Source organism: Danio rerio, chromosome 25 (genome assembly GCF_049306965.1).
Source record: "Danio rerio strain Tuebingen ecotype United States chromosome 25, GRCz12tu, whole genome shotgun sequence".
Taxonomy (NCBI): domain Eukaryota; kingdom Metazoa; phylum Chordata; class Actinopteri; order Cypriniformes; family Danionidae; genus Danio; species Danio rerio.
In genome coordinates this window covers 5,256,491-5,273,383 of record NC_133200.1, presented here as the reverse complement: position 1 = coordinate 5,273,383, position 16,893 = coordinate 5,256,491, and the positions used below count along the sequence as shown (strand labels likewise).

General features: G+C 32.9%; 1 protein-coding gene across 2 annotated transcripts in view; it reads right to left on the bottom strand.

Annotated features, from left to right (window-relative positions):
- Positions 1–16,893, bottom strand: part of zmp:0000001167 — a 43,443-nt gene that overhangs the window by 5,816 nt on the left and 20,734 nt on the right. Inside the window, exons 5-19 of one of the 2 annotated variants that reach the window (XM_002666774.8) lie at positions 14,608–14,752; positions 12,346–12,420; positions 11,938–12,020; positions 10,863–11,056; positions 10,680–10,783; positions 9,812–10,009; positions 8,022–8,110; positions 7,755–7,934; positions 7,570–7,668; positions 5,937–6,027; positions 3,604–3,714; positions 810–903; positions 413–498; positions 266–322; positions 40–62 (exon numbers count right to left, since the gene is read on the bottom strand). In XM_002666774.8, coding sequence (XP_002666820.3) covers positions 40–62; positions 266–322; positions 413–498; positions 810–903; positions 3,604–3,714; positions 5,937–6,027; positions 7,570–7,668; positions 7,755–7,934; positions 8,022–8,110; positions 9,812–10,009; positions 10,680–10,783; positions 10,863–11,056; positions 11,938–12,020; positions 12,346–12,420; positions 14,608–14,752 — 1,629 coding nt within the window. The remainder of the gene's footprint in view (positions 1–39; positions 63–265; positions 323–412; positions 499–809; positions 904–3,603; positions 3,715–5,936; positions 6,028–7,569; positions 7,669–7,754; positions 7,935–8,021; positions 8,111–9,811; positions 10,010–10,679; positions 10,784–10,862; positions 11,057–11,937; positions 12,021–12,345; positions 12,421–14,607; positions 14,753–16,893) is intronic. The other variant, XM_073942520.1, reaches the window with a different exon arrangement.

Genomic DNA, 16,893 nt, shown 5'->3' with positions numbered 1-16,893 from the left:
TAAATCAACACACAGAAAGGTCAGAGGTCAGACTCATACCTGCTGCTCGTGTGTCTGTCTGTCTGCACGAGGGAAACACAGCCACATTTCACAGGTTAGAGATTAAATATATATAAACCCACTCATACAAAGAGGAAGAAGAGATTCACACACAGATAATATATACACACAGACACACAACACAACACAACACAACACAACACAACACAACACAACACAACACAACACAATCAATTATTTTAAAGTGCGTGCTGATTGGTCAGACCTGTGGTTCCCGCCCACCACTGCTCTCCTCTTCTCCACTGGGCTCGTTGTCGTCGCTCTGAAAACACAGAGGTAAAGGTTGAGATCCTGTGTGTGTGTGTGTGTGTGTGTGCGTGTGTGTGTGTGTACTTTTCTTAATCTTCTTCACCTCTCCTGTTTTTCCTCTTCTGCGAGCTCGTGTTCTCCTACGCTCTCGCATTCGCTCCTCAATGTCTGCCACAATGCTGTCTGCATCTGACACACACAAAGACAAACACACGGACACACACAAAGTCAAGTACATGGAAACACACAAACACGGACACACACAAAGACAAACACACACACACACATAACAGACATGAAAACAATACACAGACACACAAACACACACACACAAGAGAAACATGAAGATACGCACGCACACATGTGCGCACACACGCACTCACACACACACACACACACACACACACACACACACACACACACACACACACACACACACAGTGTCAAACAGGTCTTCAGTGTGTGTTTGAGGACAGCCGTGATATGGGTCTGAAGGTCACCTGGTCTGTCTGGACGTGGAGCTCCAGGAGGGTGTGTGAGACCCAGCAGATCTGACTTCTGTAGATTAGCGATTCGAGAACGCCAGCTCACCTCCTGCACGCACACACATTACACACATATAAATATATATATATATACAGTATGTCACAAAAGTGAGTACACCCCTCCTGCTTCTGCAATTATTTATTCATAACTTTTCATAGGACAACACTGCAGAAATGACTCTTTGATACAATGAAAAGTAGTCAGTGTAAAGTGTGTATAGCAGTGTAAATGTATTGTCCTCTCAAAACAACAACAAATACAGCCAATAATAACTAAAACCCCGGCAACAAAAGTGAGAACGCCCCTAAGTGAAACTTTCAAAATTGAGCACAATTAATCATTTTTCTCCCCCTGTGTCATTTAATTCATAAGTGTTACACTTTTCTGTAGACATACTATATATATATATATATATATATATATATATATATATATATATATATATATATATATATATATATATATATATATATACACACACCAAATATAATATAAACTATATATATATATATATATATATATATATATATATATATATATATATATATATATATATATACACACCAAAGTCAGACAATTTATTAATAAAAATAAATGGCAAATAATATTGTATTATATATAGTATTTGCAAACACTTAAGTAAGTATTTGCAAACACATTACAACATAACAGTTTAAAAAACAAAATACATTTATGTATAAAACACATTTTATTATTTTGTGGCTATTTTAGCATTTTGATTGTTTAGAGGCATAAAATTGAAGTAAATAATTGAATAAATCTAATAGTTTTCACATATATGACTTTGCTCTCTCTCTCTATATGCAATTCAACATAAAAATAGCTAAATAAAGTTTTTCCATCGCAGTTAATTATTAGCAAACAAACATTTATATAATGTGCATACTAAATATTTTTATATACATTAGAAAATTATGTAAATATTTAAACAAATAACTAATCTAGTATTTAAAATTATTGCTAGTCTTGTATTTTTATGAAATATATTTCATATATTTTAATTTTTACTATATAAAATATTAAAATATATATTTTATAAAAATACAAGAATAGCAATAATGCATATATAATAATAATAATAATAATATATAATAATATATATATACAGTTGAAGTCAGAATTATTAGCCCCCTTTGAATTTTTGTTTTCTTTTTTGAATATTTTCCAAATGATGTTTAACAAAGCAAGGAAATTTTTACAGTATGTCTGATAATATTGTTTCTTCTGGAGAAAGTCTTATTTGTTTTATTTTGGCAAGAATAAAAGCAGTTTTTAATTTTTTAAACACCATTTTAAGGTCGAAATGATCACCCCTTTAAGCTATATTTTTCCTGATAGTCTACAGAATTATTACCCTAACTTGCCTAATTACCCTAATTACCCTAGTTAAGCCTTTAAATGTCACTTTAAGCTGTATAGAAGTGTCTCGAAGAAGATCTAGTAAAATATTATTTACTTTCATTATGGCAAAGATAACATAAATCAATTAGAGATGAGTTATTAAAACTATTATGATTAGAAATGTGTTGAAAAAAATCTGCTCTACGTTAAACAGAAATTAGGTAAAAAATAGGGGGGGGGTGTTAATACTTCAGGGGGGCTAATAACTCTGACTTCAACTGTATATATATATATAAACTAATTGCAATGCAACACAACCTATTTGCTCATTGAGCAAGCTCATACACAACACACACAAAAAGTGAAATGAATGAGGAGGCATGTGGACCTAACACATCTACATCAACAAATTTTAGCATGTCAATGTCAAATTTAGATATTTTCCCAGCAACAAAAGTGTGGCTAGTGAAAATGGCGAGTGGCTAGTAACGTTGGAAATCTACTAGCCACAGTGGCTGGTGATCAAAAAAATGTATTGTCAAGCCCTGTATATATATATATATATATATATATATATATATATATATATATATATATATATATATATATATATATATTAGGGCTGCACGATATTGGAAAACATCTGACATTGCAATATTTTATTTTTCAGTGATATATATTGAGATATGAATACTATTTCAACAGCTGGCTTGAATAGATCTATTTTGAAGGACATCATGAATTAGATTGACTGGGATATTTTTGTAGCGGAGTGAATCAAACACATTGCAAGTATAAATACGGTTTGATGAATTAAAAACAAAGATAAAAGTGTAATAAGCAGTGCTTAATGGTTTTCCGGAGAGTCAAATAGTAGTCAGATATTCAGCTACAGTAACTGAATAGTCAAATGTAATGTAAAATAGCACTGTGCGTTGCTGATAAACTATAATCCAGCTCAACACTGCAGATACTGTGACGTGACTATTGCGAATACACACATTGCGATATCGACGCTGAAACGATATATTATGCAGCCCTAATACATACACACACACATAAAGCTCAACTTTTTTCTGAAATAAAGTGTGATTATTTATATAGATAAATGATTTATATTAATAAACACTGTAATATTTAAAATTATTGTGATTGTTTGGGTGTACTTTTAAGACATATATACTAAAATTTTAGCAAATCTCTAACCATAAACTATAATAGCAGCGATCTGACACATCACCCAGTTTCCGATATTATGATTAAACCATTGTTATTCAGTTTCAGAGTAAATGAACATAAAACAAACAGGGCACGCCTGACCTTTACCCCTGCACCATTTAGGACTGGTTCATCAGTGATATTAGTCTTAAACTCCAGCTCTCTCACCCCTTCCTCTCCCTTCTTTTGCTTCCCTTCTTTCTCCTCGTCTTCTTTCTTTCCCTTGTTTTCCGTCTTCATTGTCTTCTCGGCTTCCTGCAGGTCTGTCAGAGTAACACCCTGAAGAGCAAACACACACATACAGTGGTCAGCGTGAGTCTGGACACACTAGAGAAACTGCAGCTACACACACTGATGTTTTCCTTATGTTGAGGTCGGAGGTCAGGGTTAAAGGTCATACGGTGTTAGCGAGAGCTCCTGCTGGCTGTTTACTGCAGATTCCACAGAACAAATATCATTATAAACACTTCTGAAGGGACACTAGTAAACAGATTTATCATTGTCATATCACTGGATTCAAATACTTTTTGCTTAATGTTGCATGAAACAAACTGGATTGGCTGGTTGATATGGTAAACAGATCAATCTGGGTCAGATTTGTTTCCAGACAAAACATTTATAAACATTTAAATTTCAGTTACTTTTTCAGTTTTATTTCATACATTTTAAGCACAATTTTTATTAATTATGTGCTTTTGTTTATTGATATTTTAGATTTTCTTATATATTATTTCTTGGAATGTATATGAATATAATTGTTCATCCGTGATGTAGTTGATATATATATATATATATATATATATATATATATATATATATATATATATATATATATATATGATACTAAAACATGGCAAAAACATGCAAATTAGAAGGAAAAAAACTTTATTAGGTTAGGAAAAACGTGCAAACAAGGGGGGGACATGCAAATTAGGGAAAACCTGCAAATTGGTGCATATTTTAATAGCATAAAACAGGCAAATTAGGGGAGAAAACATGCAAATTAGGGAAAACGTGCAAATTGGTGCATATTTTAATAGCATAAAACTTGCAAATTAGGGGAGAAAACATGCAAATTAGGGAAAAAAACTAATTGGTGCATATTTTAATAGCATAAAACTTGCAAATTAGGGGAAAAACATGCAAATTAGGGAAAAAAACTAATTGGTGCATATTTTAATAGCATAAAACTTGCAAATTAGGGGAGAAAACATGCTAATTGGTGAAAACGTGGAAATTGGTGCATATTTTAATAGCATAAAACGTGCAAATTAGTGCATATTTTAATAGCATAAAACTTGCACATTAGAAGAGAAAACATGCAAATTAGGGAAAACGTGCAAATTGGTGCCTATTTTAATAGCATAAAACGTGCAGATTAGGGGAGAAAACATGCAAATTAGGGGAAAAAACTAATTGGTGCATATTTTAAAAGCATAAAACGTGCAAATTGGTGCATATTTTAATAGCATAAAACTTGCAAATTAGGGGAGAAAACATGCTAATTGGTAAAAACGTGGAAATTGGTGCATATTTTAATAGCATAAAACGTGCATATTAGTGCATTTTTTAATAGCATAAAACTTGCAAATTAGGGGAGAAAACATGCAAATTAGGGAAAACGTGCAAATTGGTGCATATTTTAATAGCATAAAACTTGCAAATTAGGAGAGAAAACATGCTAATTGGTGAAAACGTGCAAATTGGTGCATATTTTAATAGCATGAAACGTGCAAATTAGTGCATATTTTAATAGCATAAAACTTGCACATTAGATGAGAAAACATGCAAATTAGGGAAAACGTGCAAATTGGTGCCTATTTTAATAGCATAAAACGTGCAAATTAGGGGAGAAAACATGCAAATTAGGGGAAAAAACTAATTGGTGCATATTTTAATAGCATAAAACTTGCAAATTAGGGGAGAAAACATGCAAATTAGGGAAAACTTGCAAATTGGTGCATATTTTAAAAGAATAAAACGTGCAAATTAGGAGAGAAAACATGCTAATTGGTGAAAACGTGCAAATTGGTGCATATTTTAAAAGTATAAAACGTGCAAATTGGTGCATATTTTAATAGCATAAAACATGCAATCTAGGAGGAAAACGTGCAAATTAGGGGGGGATGTGCAAATTAGGAAAAAATGTGCAAATTGGTGCATATGTTAATAGCATAAAACATGCAATCTAGGAGGAAAACGTGCAAATTAGGGGGGGATGTGCAAATTAGGAAAAAATGTGCAAATTGGTGCATATGTTAATAGCATAAAACATGCAATCTAGGAGGAAAACGTGCAAATTAGGGGGGGGGATGTGCAAATTAGGAAAAAATGTGCAAATTGGTGCATATGTTAATAGCATAAAGCATGCAATCTAGGTGGAAAACGTGCAAATTAGGTGGGGGGGGCATGCAAATTAGTGCACATTTTAATAGCATAATTTTCTTATTTAAACCAAAGATTTACTTTAGGTTAGCATAAACAGCAGCGGCTGGACTGACCTGTGTGGAGCGTCTGGATTGACGAGCATGTCTGGATCGAGCTTTTCTCTGAGCTTCAGCCTCCTCATCACGCACAGGAGTCAGATATGACCTACACACAAACATACACACTCCAGCTTCAGGCAGTGAAAACAATCCGTTTTATTTTTTATTTTTTGCTGAAATTAGTCAAAAATTGTCTAAATGGGACTTCCAGCTGCTGGATCTGAGCTTATCCTGGTTTAACATTTTGGTAAAGCTAGTTAGAGCTGGTAGATCAGCTCTGAGCAGCAAATAAACAGCAATAATATTCAGAAACAAGGTCAGACCAATTTTAAAGTCAACATTAAATGAAATGTGCAACCCATTATATATATAATGGGTTGCACATATTTTTTTGCCCACCATATTTTACACAATGCTAACACTTCTTAACATGTTTTAAGATGTAGCATATATTACGTTAGCATGATTTCCAGCATGATTTAACACAAGGCTATCATGTTTCTAAGGGATTTAACTCAATGCTAACATGTTTTTAGCATGATTTAACACAACATTAGTATGTTTTTACCATGATTTATAACAAGGCTATCATGTGTCTAACTGATTTAACTCAATGCTATCATGTTTCAACTCAATGCTATCATGTTTCATCACAATGCTAGCATGTTTTCTAGCATGTTTTAACACAATACTAGCAAAACTACCACGATTGAACACAATGCTTATTGTAGCATGATTTAGCAATACTAGCATGTTTCTAGCATGATTTAACACAATGCTTGCAGGTTTTCTAACATAATTTAATACAACGTTAGCATGTTTTCTAGCATGATTTAACACAATACTAACATGTTTCTAGCATAATTCAAAAACAATGCTAACATGTTTTAAAACACTGCTAGCATGTTTTGGTATGATTCAAGAAATGCATGTTTCCAGCATGATTTGGCTCAATGCTAGCATGTTTTAAGAGGTTGTTATCATGTTTGTCATGTGAATTGCTAATATACTGTATATTGCGCAACATCAATAGCCTTCTAGCTTTAATAGGCAAATAATGTGTTCATAATCTTTTAGCAACTTGATAATCACGTTTCTAACGTGATTTAAAATTGTTTGTAATATCTCAGTTCACATATCCATGATTTAACACACTGCTAACATGTTTTAACAAAGCTAACAAAGCTCTAGCATAATTTAATGCCCTGCCGTGTAGATATTTTTCAAACATTTCAGACTGTTAGTATTCTAAAACGTGTCAGCCCACCATATTTTACACACTGCTAACACTTCTTAACATGTTTTAAGATGTAGCATGTTTAAAATGTAATTTGACATTATGTTAGCATTATTTAACACTAGCCTATTTCTAACGTGAAATAACACAACGCTAGCTATCTTAGCACGTTACTAAAGTGTCTAACTTTACCTAACACTATGCTAGCTTATTGCTAACATGTTGCTAACCTATTTTAATATGTGGCCATTATTATTGTTGTAAGGTTTTAATGTAGAAAAGCATTCACAGATTAATCGTTCACGTTGTGTTTAAGAAAGTGAATAGGTTAGAAGCTATTTCACATTGACTCCAGGCTAGCATGGCTTATTTTATTAGCGCTCTGTTTCTTGTAAATCAACACACACTCACTTGCGTCTCTGCTTGGTCTCCGACTCTCCTGTCGTAGTGGTTGTTGTTGTTACAGAATTGGACACTGGATCCTTCTTTTCGGCCTCTTCCTGAGCCGACCTGTAAAGAAAAAAGCAGACTGTGTAAATGCAAATGACTCAACTATCACGCTAACAAAAAACACAATCAATTAGTCAATAACGCACCTCTGAGCCACTAGATTATTGAGGCGACTTAATCCGGAGGTTGCGCTGTTTACAGAGGTCACTGAAGACTCGTCAAGTTTCCGCCCATAGGATGAGCTACGAGGTAATGAGGGATTCGACGCGTCGCTAGCGGATTGGGTGTTCAGGCGGCGTGTATATGAAGAGCTACGACTCAACAAGCTACACACAAACACACAGACGATGATGATGAGCTTGGAAAATTTTCAAAACAGGAAGTGAAGTTTGCGTGTTTCCTGTGTCACTCACCTGCTGGTGTTGTCGGAGTTGGTGCTGTTGTCGCTAATGCTAAAAAGACGTCTGGATGGAGTTGGCTGAACACGTGCTAACCTGGGCTCCTGAGGACAGGAAGTGACATCATTTACATTGTGATGCTCTTTTTTTCAACACTTTGCTATGTTTTGATAAATTGGTTTACTTTATACGTAGCATATTTTAAGTGTTAAAATGTGATAGCATGGTTGCTAACTTGTTTCTAAGATGATTTAGCACAATGCATCCAAAATTGATCATGTTGCTAACATGATTCTTGATAGCATGTTTCTTGCATCTTCTAAAGAAACTAGCAAGTTTCTATAATTATGTTACACTGTTAACATTTTAACACTGCTAACCTATGTTTAAACACATTGCTAGCATGTTTCTAGCATGATTGAAATCAATGCTAGCAAACTGTATCAGGATGCTGACATGTTTCTAAAAAGATTTAGCACAATGCATGCAAATATTTCAGGTTGCTAGCATGTTTCTAACATTTTTAGCACAATGCTAACTTATATTATGAGGCTGCTAGCATGTTTATACAATGATTTAGCATACTGTTAACATTTTAACACTGCTAACATATGTTTGAACACATTGCTAGCATGATTGAACTCAATTGTAGCAAATGTTATCAGGATGCTAACATGTTTCTAAATGATTTAGCACAATGTTAGCAAATTTATTCAGGTTGTTAACATGTTTCTAACATTTTTAGCACAATGCTAACCTATTTTATGAGGTTGCTAGTATGTTTATACAATAATGTAGCATACTGTTAACATTTTAACACTGCTAACATACTTATGTTTGAACACATTGCTAGCATGACTGAACTCAATTATAGCAAATGTTATCAGGATGCTAACATGTTTCTAAATGATTTAGCAAAATGCTAAGAGATTTATTCAGGTTGTTAACATGTTTCTAACATTTCTAGCACAATGCTAACCTATTTTCTGAGGTTGCTAGTATGTTTATACAATGATGTAACATAATGTTAACAATTTAACACTGCTAACATAATTTCCATAATTGAACACAGTGCTAGCATGTTTCTAGCATGGTTGAATTCAATGCAAGCAAATGTTATCAGGATGCTAACATGTTTCTAAATGATTTAGCACAATGCTAGCAAATGCATTCATGTTATTAACATGTTTCTAACATATCTTAGCACAATGCCAGCCTGTTTTGTCTTGTTGCTAGCATGTTTAAACAATGATGTACCATACTGTTAACATTTTACCACTGCTAACATAATTACCACGTCTGAGCACATTGCTAGTTTCTAGCATTATTCAATTCAATAATAGCACATTGCTTGTCTTATTAACCTTGATTTAACACAATGCTAATGTTTTAACAAGCTGTTAGCATGTTTCTGGTAAGAATAAACACAATGTTATGCTGTTATCATGCTTCAACAATAATTTAATACACTTCTGACATGTTCTAACATGATTTTAGACACTGCCAGAAGGTTTTAGCACATAGCTAGCATGGCTATAGCATGACTCAATAACATGTTTTAACTGGTAGCTGTATTTAGTAACCTTGATTTAACACAAAGCTAACATGCTTTAACAAGTTGTTAGCATGTTTCTGGTAAGAAGAAACAAAATGTTATGTTGTTATCAAGCTTCAACAATAATTTAATACACTACTAACATGTTTTAAAATGATTTGAGACTGCCAGAATGTTTTAGCGCATTGCTAGCAAGGCTGTAGCATGGTTTTACTCATACTGTTTGAGAGTATATGGCTGCATGCTATACCTTATTGTCAGCTTCAGAGCTCAGTCTGGGACTGGATGCAGAGCGTGTCATGCCCAGTTTGGTCTCGGGGTCCTTCAGGGCCTCACTGGCTGCATCAGAGGCCCCTGTGGAGCCCAGAGTCACCGAACTTCCAGCTTTGCGCAGAGACGTTCTCCAGGAGCCTGGAGCCTCAGTCACCGGGGTCCGACCCGCTTCAGTCTGAACACACATATATATTATATTATATTATATTATATTATATTATATTATATTATATTATATTATATTATATTATATTATATTAAAATATATTATTTTATATTATTTTATATTATATTACATTATTTTATATTATATTTATATTTTATTTTATTATATTATATAATATTTTATTATATTATATTATATTATATTATATTATATTATATTATATTATATTATTTTATATAATATTTTATTATATTATATTATATTATTTTATATTATATTTTATTATATTATACTATTTTATATTTTATTATATTATATTATTTTATATTATATTATATTATATTATATTATATTATATTTTATTTTATTATATTATATTATATTATATTATATTATATTATATTATATTTTATTATATTATATTATATTATATTATATTCTATTCTATTCTATTCTATTCTATTCTATTATATTATATTATATTAACAACCTCAATTTTACTAAAATAAAACAACTTTTATATACATTTGCTTTTTTAATTTGATGAATAATAGTACTATACATTGTATGAAACCCTCAAAATCGTACCAAATATTTAGTTTTGAACACACTCTAAACTATATGTTAAAACTGTCAACATTTCATAAAACTGGATGCTTGAAAGTAGTTATTTGTTCACCTTTTTAACCTGGTTTGGACCGCTGCTGGTCACAGAGCTTGTTACTGGTGCTGCGTTTCGCTTGTTGTTCAAGTTGTTGATCATTTCTCGAGTTTTGGCTTTTTCTGACAACACAAACATCATCAGTTAGTTAGTTACTGCCGTTTTTGATTGACAGACTAAAAATGGATGGGGTCTGGTCACCTGACTCTGCGTCACTCTCTGATTCGCTCTCTTCCTCTGAGCTGGAGCTGCTGGAGGGCTTTGATTGGCTGGCTGTGCGTGTCGACTCGTCCTCATCCTCCTCTGTGGGCAGAGTCTGAAGAGTGGGCGGAGCATGTTTCTCTCGCCCATGCAGAGTGATCTTCTCTCGACTGCTCATACGCGAGATCGAAGTCCTGCGGGTCACATGCACATCAGCCAATCAGTGAGAAGAAAATTAAAATCAATATGGGCGCGGTTTAAAATAATTACTAAGCAAAGCTATATTGACATTATTAAAACAAAAACGAACAAAAATGATTGCAGCTGAATTTAAACTAAGTAAAAGAATCAGAATGTACAATTTATAATTTTGGAGTTCCACAGAGATCAATTCTCAATTCTTTTTTTTTTTTTTTTATGTAAAAATATTAATCTGATGCATTTTACAGCACTTTAATTCAGTTGACGTTTTCATCCCCAAAATAACAAAAGGGTAGTAAATTTGCCCAGAGTATATTGTTGAGTTTTTTTTTAATTCGAACATTTTTAAAATAACATGTCACCAAAAATCATTCCACTAGCTGAAACACATAAAAAGTTATGGCCAATTTAAGACTCAAAAATCACCCCAGTGTGGATAAAAACATCCACAACAGCACATAAGGGTTAAAATGACCAAAACAGCTAATCGAAATCCAATTTTATTTCTGTTTAACTTATAATAACTATGAAAATTATAAAAACTGCAATCTAATAAAATGGTAAAAAAGGTTTTAAAAGTTTCTTATTAAAGCTATAAAAGTATTATAATTGAAATATGTTTAATATTATTAACATATTGTAAAAAAAGAAAAAAAAATTAATTTAAGCCAAAATTATTAAAAATATTTTTTTAAATATTTAAAAAGACTAAACAAATTAAAAAATATATATTATTGTAAAAAGTTTAATAATAATAAAAGTTACTGTAATTAATTATATAAATTTATACATTTATTAAATTTTTCTCTCGCTTTCAATCACTCAAAATGAAGGATTGAAACACTCTGATTGGACGTTGTGTGTGTGATGTCACCTGCGAGGTCGAGCTGGTGCCATAGAAACAGGTGGGCTGGTCTCGATGACGGGCGTCTGGATCTTCTGTTTCTCAGAACGCATCTGAGTCAAAAACATCAACAACAGCTCTTAATAATTCATCAGCAACACAATTCATGCATTAAAAAGAAGCGACTAAAAAGTATAACACACTTTGAGTATGTACGCTTTATAATTAATGCAGATATTGGGTTTGATATCAAAAACTCTATTCTAACCTCTCATTTAAATACCTCTGCTTTCATCCTCTCATATCATCCTTTCTTTGAAATATACTCCAAAATGTTGACATTCTTACAGCACTGCTCATTTTCTTAGATTAAAAGCAGGCTTTGAACATTAAGCAGAGCAGTGATAAGATAGTGAACGCATAAACACACAAACTTACAGCGTTCTGCTTCTTCTGCAGCTCCTCCAAGTTATCAATGATGTTCTCGTCCGCCACGTCCAGTGGAGTTTGGCCCTTCGACAGATAAACATTACATTATACACTGAAAACTGTCCTATTTAACTAGTTCTAGGTCTTATTTAACTATTTCTATACCTTATTAAGCTAGTTCTAGGTCTTATTTAACTAGTTATATTCCTCATTTATTTAGTTCTAGGCCCTATTTAACTAGTTCTATGTTTTACTTAACTGGTTCTAGGTCTTATTTAACTAGCTCTATGTCTTATTTTACTAGTTCAATGTCTTATTTAACTAGTTCTAGGTCTTATTTAACTAGTTCAAGGTCTTATTTAATTAGTTCTAAGCCTTATTTAACAAGTTCTCTGTCTTATTTAACTAGTTCTAGGTCTTATTTAACTAGTTCTAGGTGTTATTTAATTAGTTCTATGTCTTATTTAACTAGTTAGATGCCTTATTTAACTAGTTCTAGGCCTTATTTAACTAGTTCCATGTCTTATTTAACTAGTTCTAGGTCTTATTTAATTTGTTTTAGGCCTTATTTAACTAGTTCCCTGTCGTATTTAACTAGTTCTAGGTCTTATTTAACTAGTTCTATGTCTTATTTATTAGTTCTAGGTCTTATTTAACTGGTTCTAGGTCTTATTTAACTAGTTCTAGGTCTTATTCAACTAGTTAGATGCCTTATTTAACTAGTTCCCTGTCTTATTTAATTAGTTCTAAGCCTTATTTAACTAGTTCTAGGCCTTATTTAACTAGTTCCATGTCTTATTTAACTAGTTCTAGGTCTTATTTAATTTGTTTTAGGCCTTATTTAACTAGTTCCCTGTCGTATTTAACTAGTTCTAGGTCTTATTTAACTAGTTCTATGTCTTATTTATTAGTTCTAGGTCTTATTTAACTGGTTCTAGGTCTTATTTAACTAGTTCTAGGTCTTATTCAACTAGTTAGATGCCTTATTTAACTAGTTCCCTGTCTTATTTAACTAGTTCTATGCCTTATTTAACTAGTTCTAGGTCTTATTTAACTAGTTCTAGGTCTTATTTAACTAGTTCCCTGTCTTATTTAACTAGTTCTAGGTCTTATTTAACTAGTTAGATGCCTTATTTAACTAGTTCTAGGTCTTATTTAACTAGTTAGATGCCTTATTTAACTAGTTCTAGGCCTTATTTAACTAGTTCCATGTCTTATTTAACTAGTTCTAGGTCTTATTTAATTTGTTTTAGGCCTTATTTAACTAGTTCCCTGTCTTATTTAACTAGTTCTAGGTCTTATTTAACTAGTTCTATGTCTTATTTATTAGTTATAGATCTTATTTAACTGGTTCTAGGTCTTATTTAACTAGTTCTTGGTCTTATTCAACTAGTTAGATGCCTTATTTAACTAGTTCCCTGTCTTATTTAACTAGTTCTATGTCTTATTTAATTAGCTATAGGTCTTATTTAACTGGTTCTAGGTCTTATTCAACTAGTTAGATGCCTTATTTAACTAGTTCCCTGTCTTATTTAACTAGTTCTCTGTCTTATTTAACTAGTTCTAGGTCTTATTTAACTAGTTCTAGGTCTTATTTAACTAGTTCTATGTCTTATTTAACTAGTTAGATGCCTTATTTAACTAGTTCTAGGCCTTATTTAACTAGTTCCATGTCTTATTTAACTAGTTCTAGGTCTTATTTAATTTGTTTTAGGCCTTATTTAACTAGTACCCTGTCTTATTTAACTAGTTCTAGGTCTTATTTAACTAGTTCTATGTCTTATTTAACTGGTTCTAGGTCTTATTTAACTAGTTCTAGGTCTTATTTAACTAGTTCTAGGTCTTATTTAACTAGTTCTAGGCCTTATTTAACTAGTTCTAGGTCTTATTTAACTAGTTCTAGGTCTTATTTAACTAGGTCTAGGTCTCATTTTACAAACTGTAAATACTACAAGACCAGCAGGTTGTGCTAAAACAGTAGAAAAGCAAGAATGCAATCTTTCAGTGGTAAATGAACTGAATTGGCTAAAAAAAAAAGTAGGTTATCCATTTATTCATCAATCTAAAACTTCTTCCAACTTTCTGGTTCAGTTTTTCAGGGCAACATCCAAGCAAAGTTTATCTTCACAAACTTTATAAAGCCTGTTCAAACTAATAGCTACTGCAGAAATATATAATGCTTAGCCATGTTAGCATCCACACCACATTGCTCAAGGTCTTTAAAGCAGTTCTAGTTCTGAGTGTTCTTTAGGATGATAAAAGCTTCTGTACCACATTATTGACGGCGGTCATGTCACACATGTGTTCGGCGAGGAGACTGCAGGCCTCTTCCTGACCCCAGTGAGCCGCCGCGTGGAACGCCGTCCAACCGTCACTGTCCCGACTGTCCACGTCTATCCCACACTTCAACAGCACCCTGAGGCAGAGGGTCACATGGATACCAAATGCTTGACATGCGTGATTATACAGAATAGCTTTTGAAAAATATATTTAATTGTTTCTTACGCCAATGAAAATACTTGTAAACGAAGCTAAAAAATAGGAGATATGTGCATCTTAGGCAATGTCCACACTAATACGTCTTCATTTAAAAATAACTTTTTCTCTCCGTCTTGGCTTTCCGTCCACTCTGAGATGACGTTTTAGGAAACAAAAACATATCTTTTAATTATTATTATTATTTTTCAGGGTTTTTTACCTTTAAAGCGCTCGCTTTAAATATAAGGTCTGTGACAATTACAATAATGAGACACAGGAGGTGCTGTCGCGCTTCACCCTAGTCTCTTTAACACTGCACGCGTCATGTCTATGTTTAGGAGCACATACACATGCGAACAAATGTTCTCTATAATGAAGCTGACCAAAACATCCCACAGATCCCGCCTCACAGACCACCAAATTATGTCTGTAATGAAAGTAGCCATGGCAAGAGACATTACACCTAGAATAGATGAGATTGTTTCTATGAAAAGATGCAGAGTGTCTGGTAAGTTAAAAATCCCTAATTTTTTTTAGGTTTGATATATAAGCCTAGCGCAAGTGTCCTTTGGAGCAAAATAATCTAAATAATACAATTTATTACACAGGCCACCATTTATCTATTATAGCCTACTAATAAATATATTGCTTTATTTTTCCCTCTTAAATGTACTGTTTAACAGTTTCCCTCCTACTGTACTGTTTTATGCTTATATTGGTTAGAGACCATATTTCATATTTTGATTGAGATAAAACTTGCTGTGACACAAATGTGGACCAAATTAAAATTAAACGTTAAACCTTACTATTTTGATAATGTGGTTTAATGAAGTGTTATGGAGATGTTAGAGTTGTTAATACACTATTATTTTCTCCAATAAATACATTTTAAAAATGTGTATGTACGGCCTCTGACTTAATTCACAACACTCATTGCGGCCCTTACCAAGTTTGGATTTGACACCCCCGGTGTAGTTTCACTTCTTAACGAACTGAGTCAATAGCTATGTTTCCATCCAAAAATGCAAACTAACTTTATGCGCAAAGCTTCTTAACGAACTGAGTCAATAGCTATGTTTCCATCCAAAAATGCGAACTAACTTTATGCGCAAAGCTTCTTCACGAACTGAGTCAATAGCTATGTTTCCATCCAAAAATGCGAACTAACTTTATGCGCAAAGCTTCTTAAGGAACTGAGTCAAAAGCTATGTTTCCATCCAAATATGCGAACTAACTTTATGCGCAAAGCTTCTTAACGAACTGAGTCAATAGCTATGTTTCCATCCAAAAATACAAACTAACTTTATGCGCAAAGCTTTTTAATGAACTGAGTCAATAGCTATGTTTCCATCCAAAAATGCGAACTAACTTTATGCGCAAAGCTTTTTAACGAACTGAGTCAATAGCTATGTTTCCATCCAAAAATACGAACTAACTTTATGCGCAAAGCTTCTTAATGAACAGAGTCAATAGCTATGTTTCCATTCAAAAATGCGAACTAACTTTATGCGCAAAGCTTCTTAACGAACTGAGTCAATAGCTATGTTTCCATCCAAAAATGCGAACTAACTTTATGCGCAAAGCTTTTTAACGAACTGAGTCAATAGCTATGTTTCCATCCAAAAATGCGAACTAACTTTATGCGCAAAGCTTCTTAACGAACTGAGTCAATAGCTATGTTTCCATCCAAAAATGCGAACTAACTTTATGCGCAAAGCTTCTTAAGGAACTGAGTCAAAAGCTATGTTTCCATCCAAATATGCGAACTAACTTTATGCGCAAAGCTTCTTAACGAACTGAGTCAATAGCTATGTTTCCATCCAAAAATACAAACTAACTTTATGCGCAAAGCTTTTTAATGAACTGAGTCAATAGCTATGTTTCCATCCAAAAATGCGAACTAACTTTATGCGTAAAGCTTCTTAACGAACTGAGTCAATAGCTATGTTTCCATCCAAAAATGCGAACTAACTTTATGCGCAAAGCTTCTTAACAAACTGAGTCAATAGCTATGTTTCCTTCCAAAAATGCGTGCGAACTAACTTTATGCGCAAAGCTTCTTAATGAACAGAGTCAATA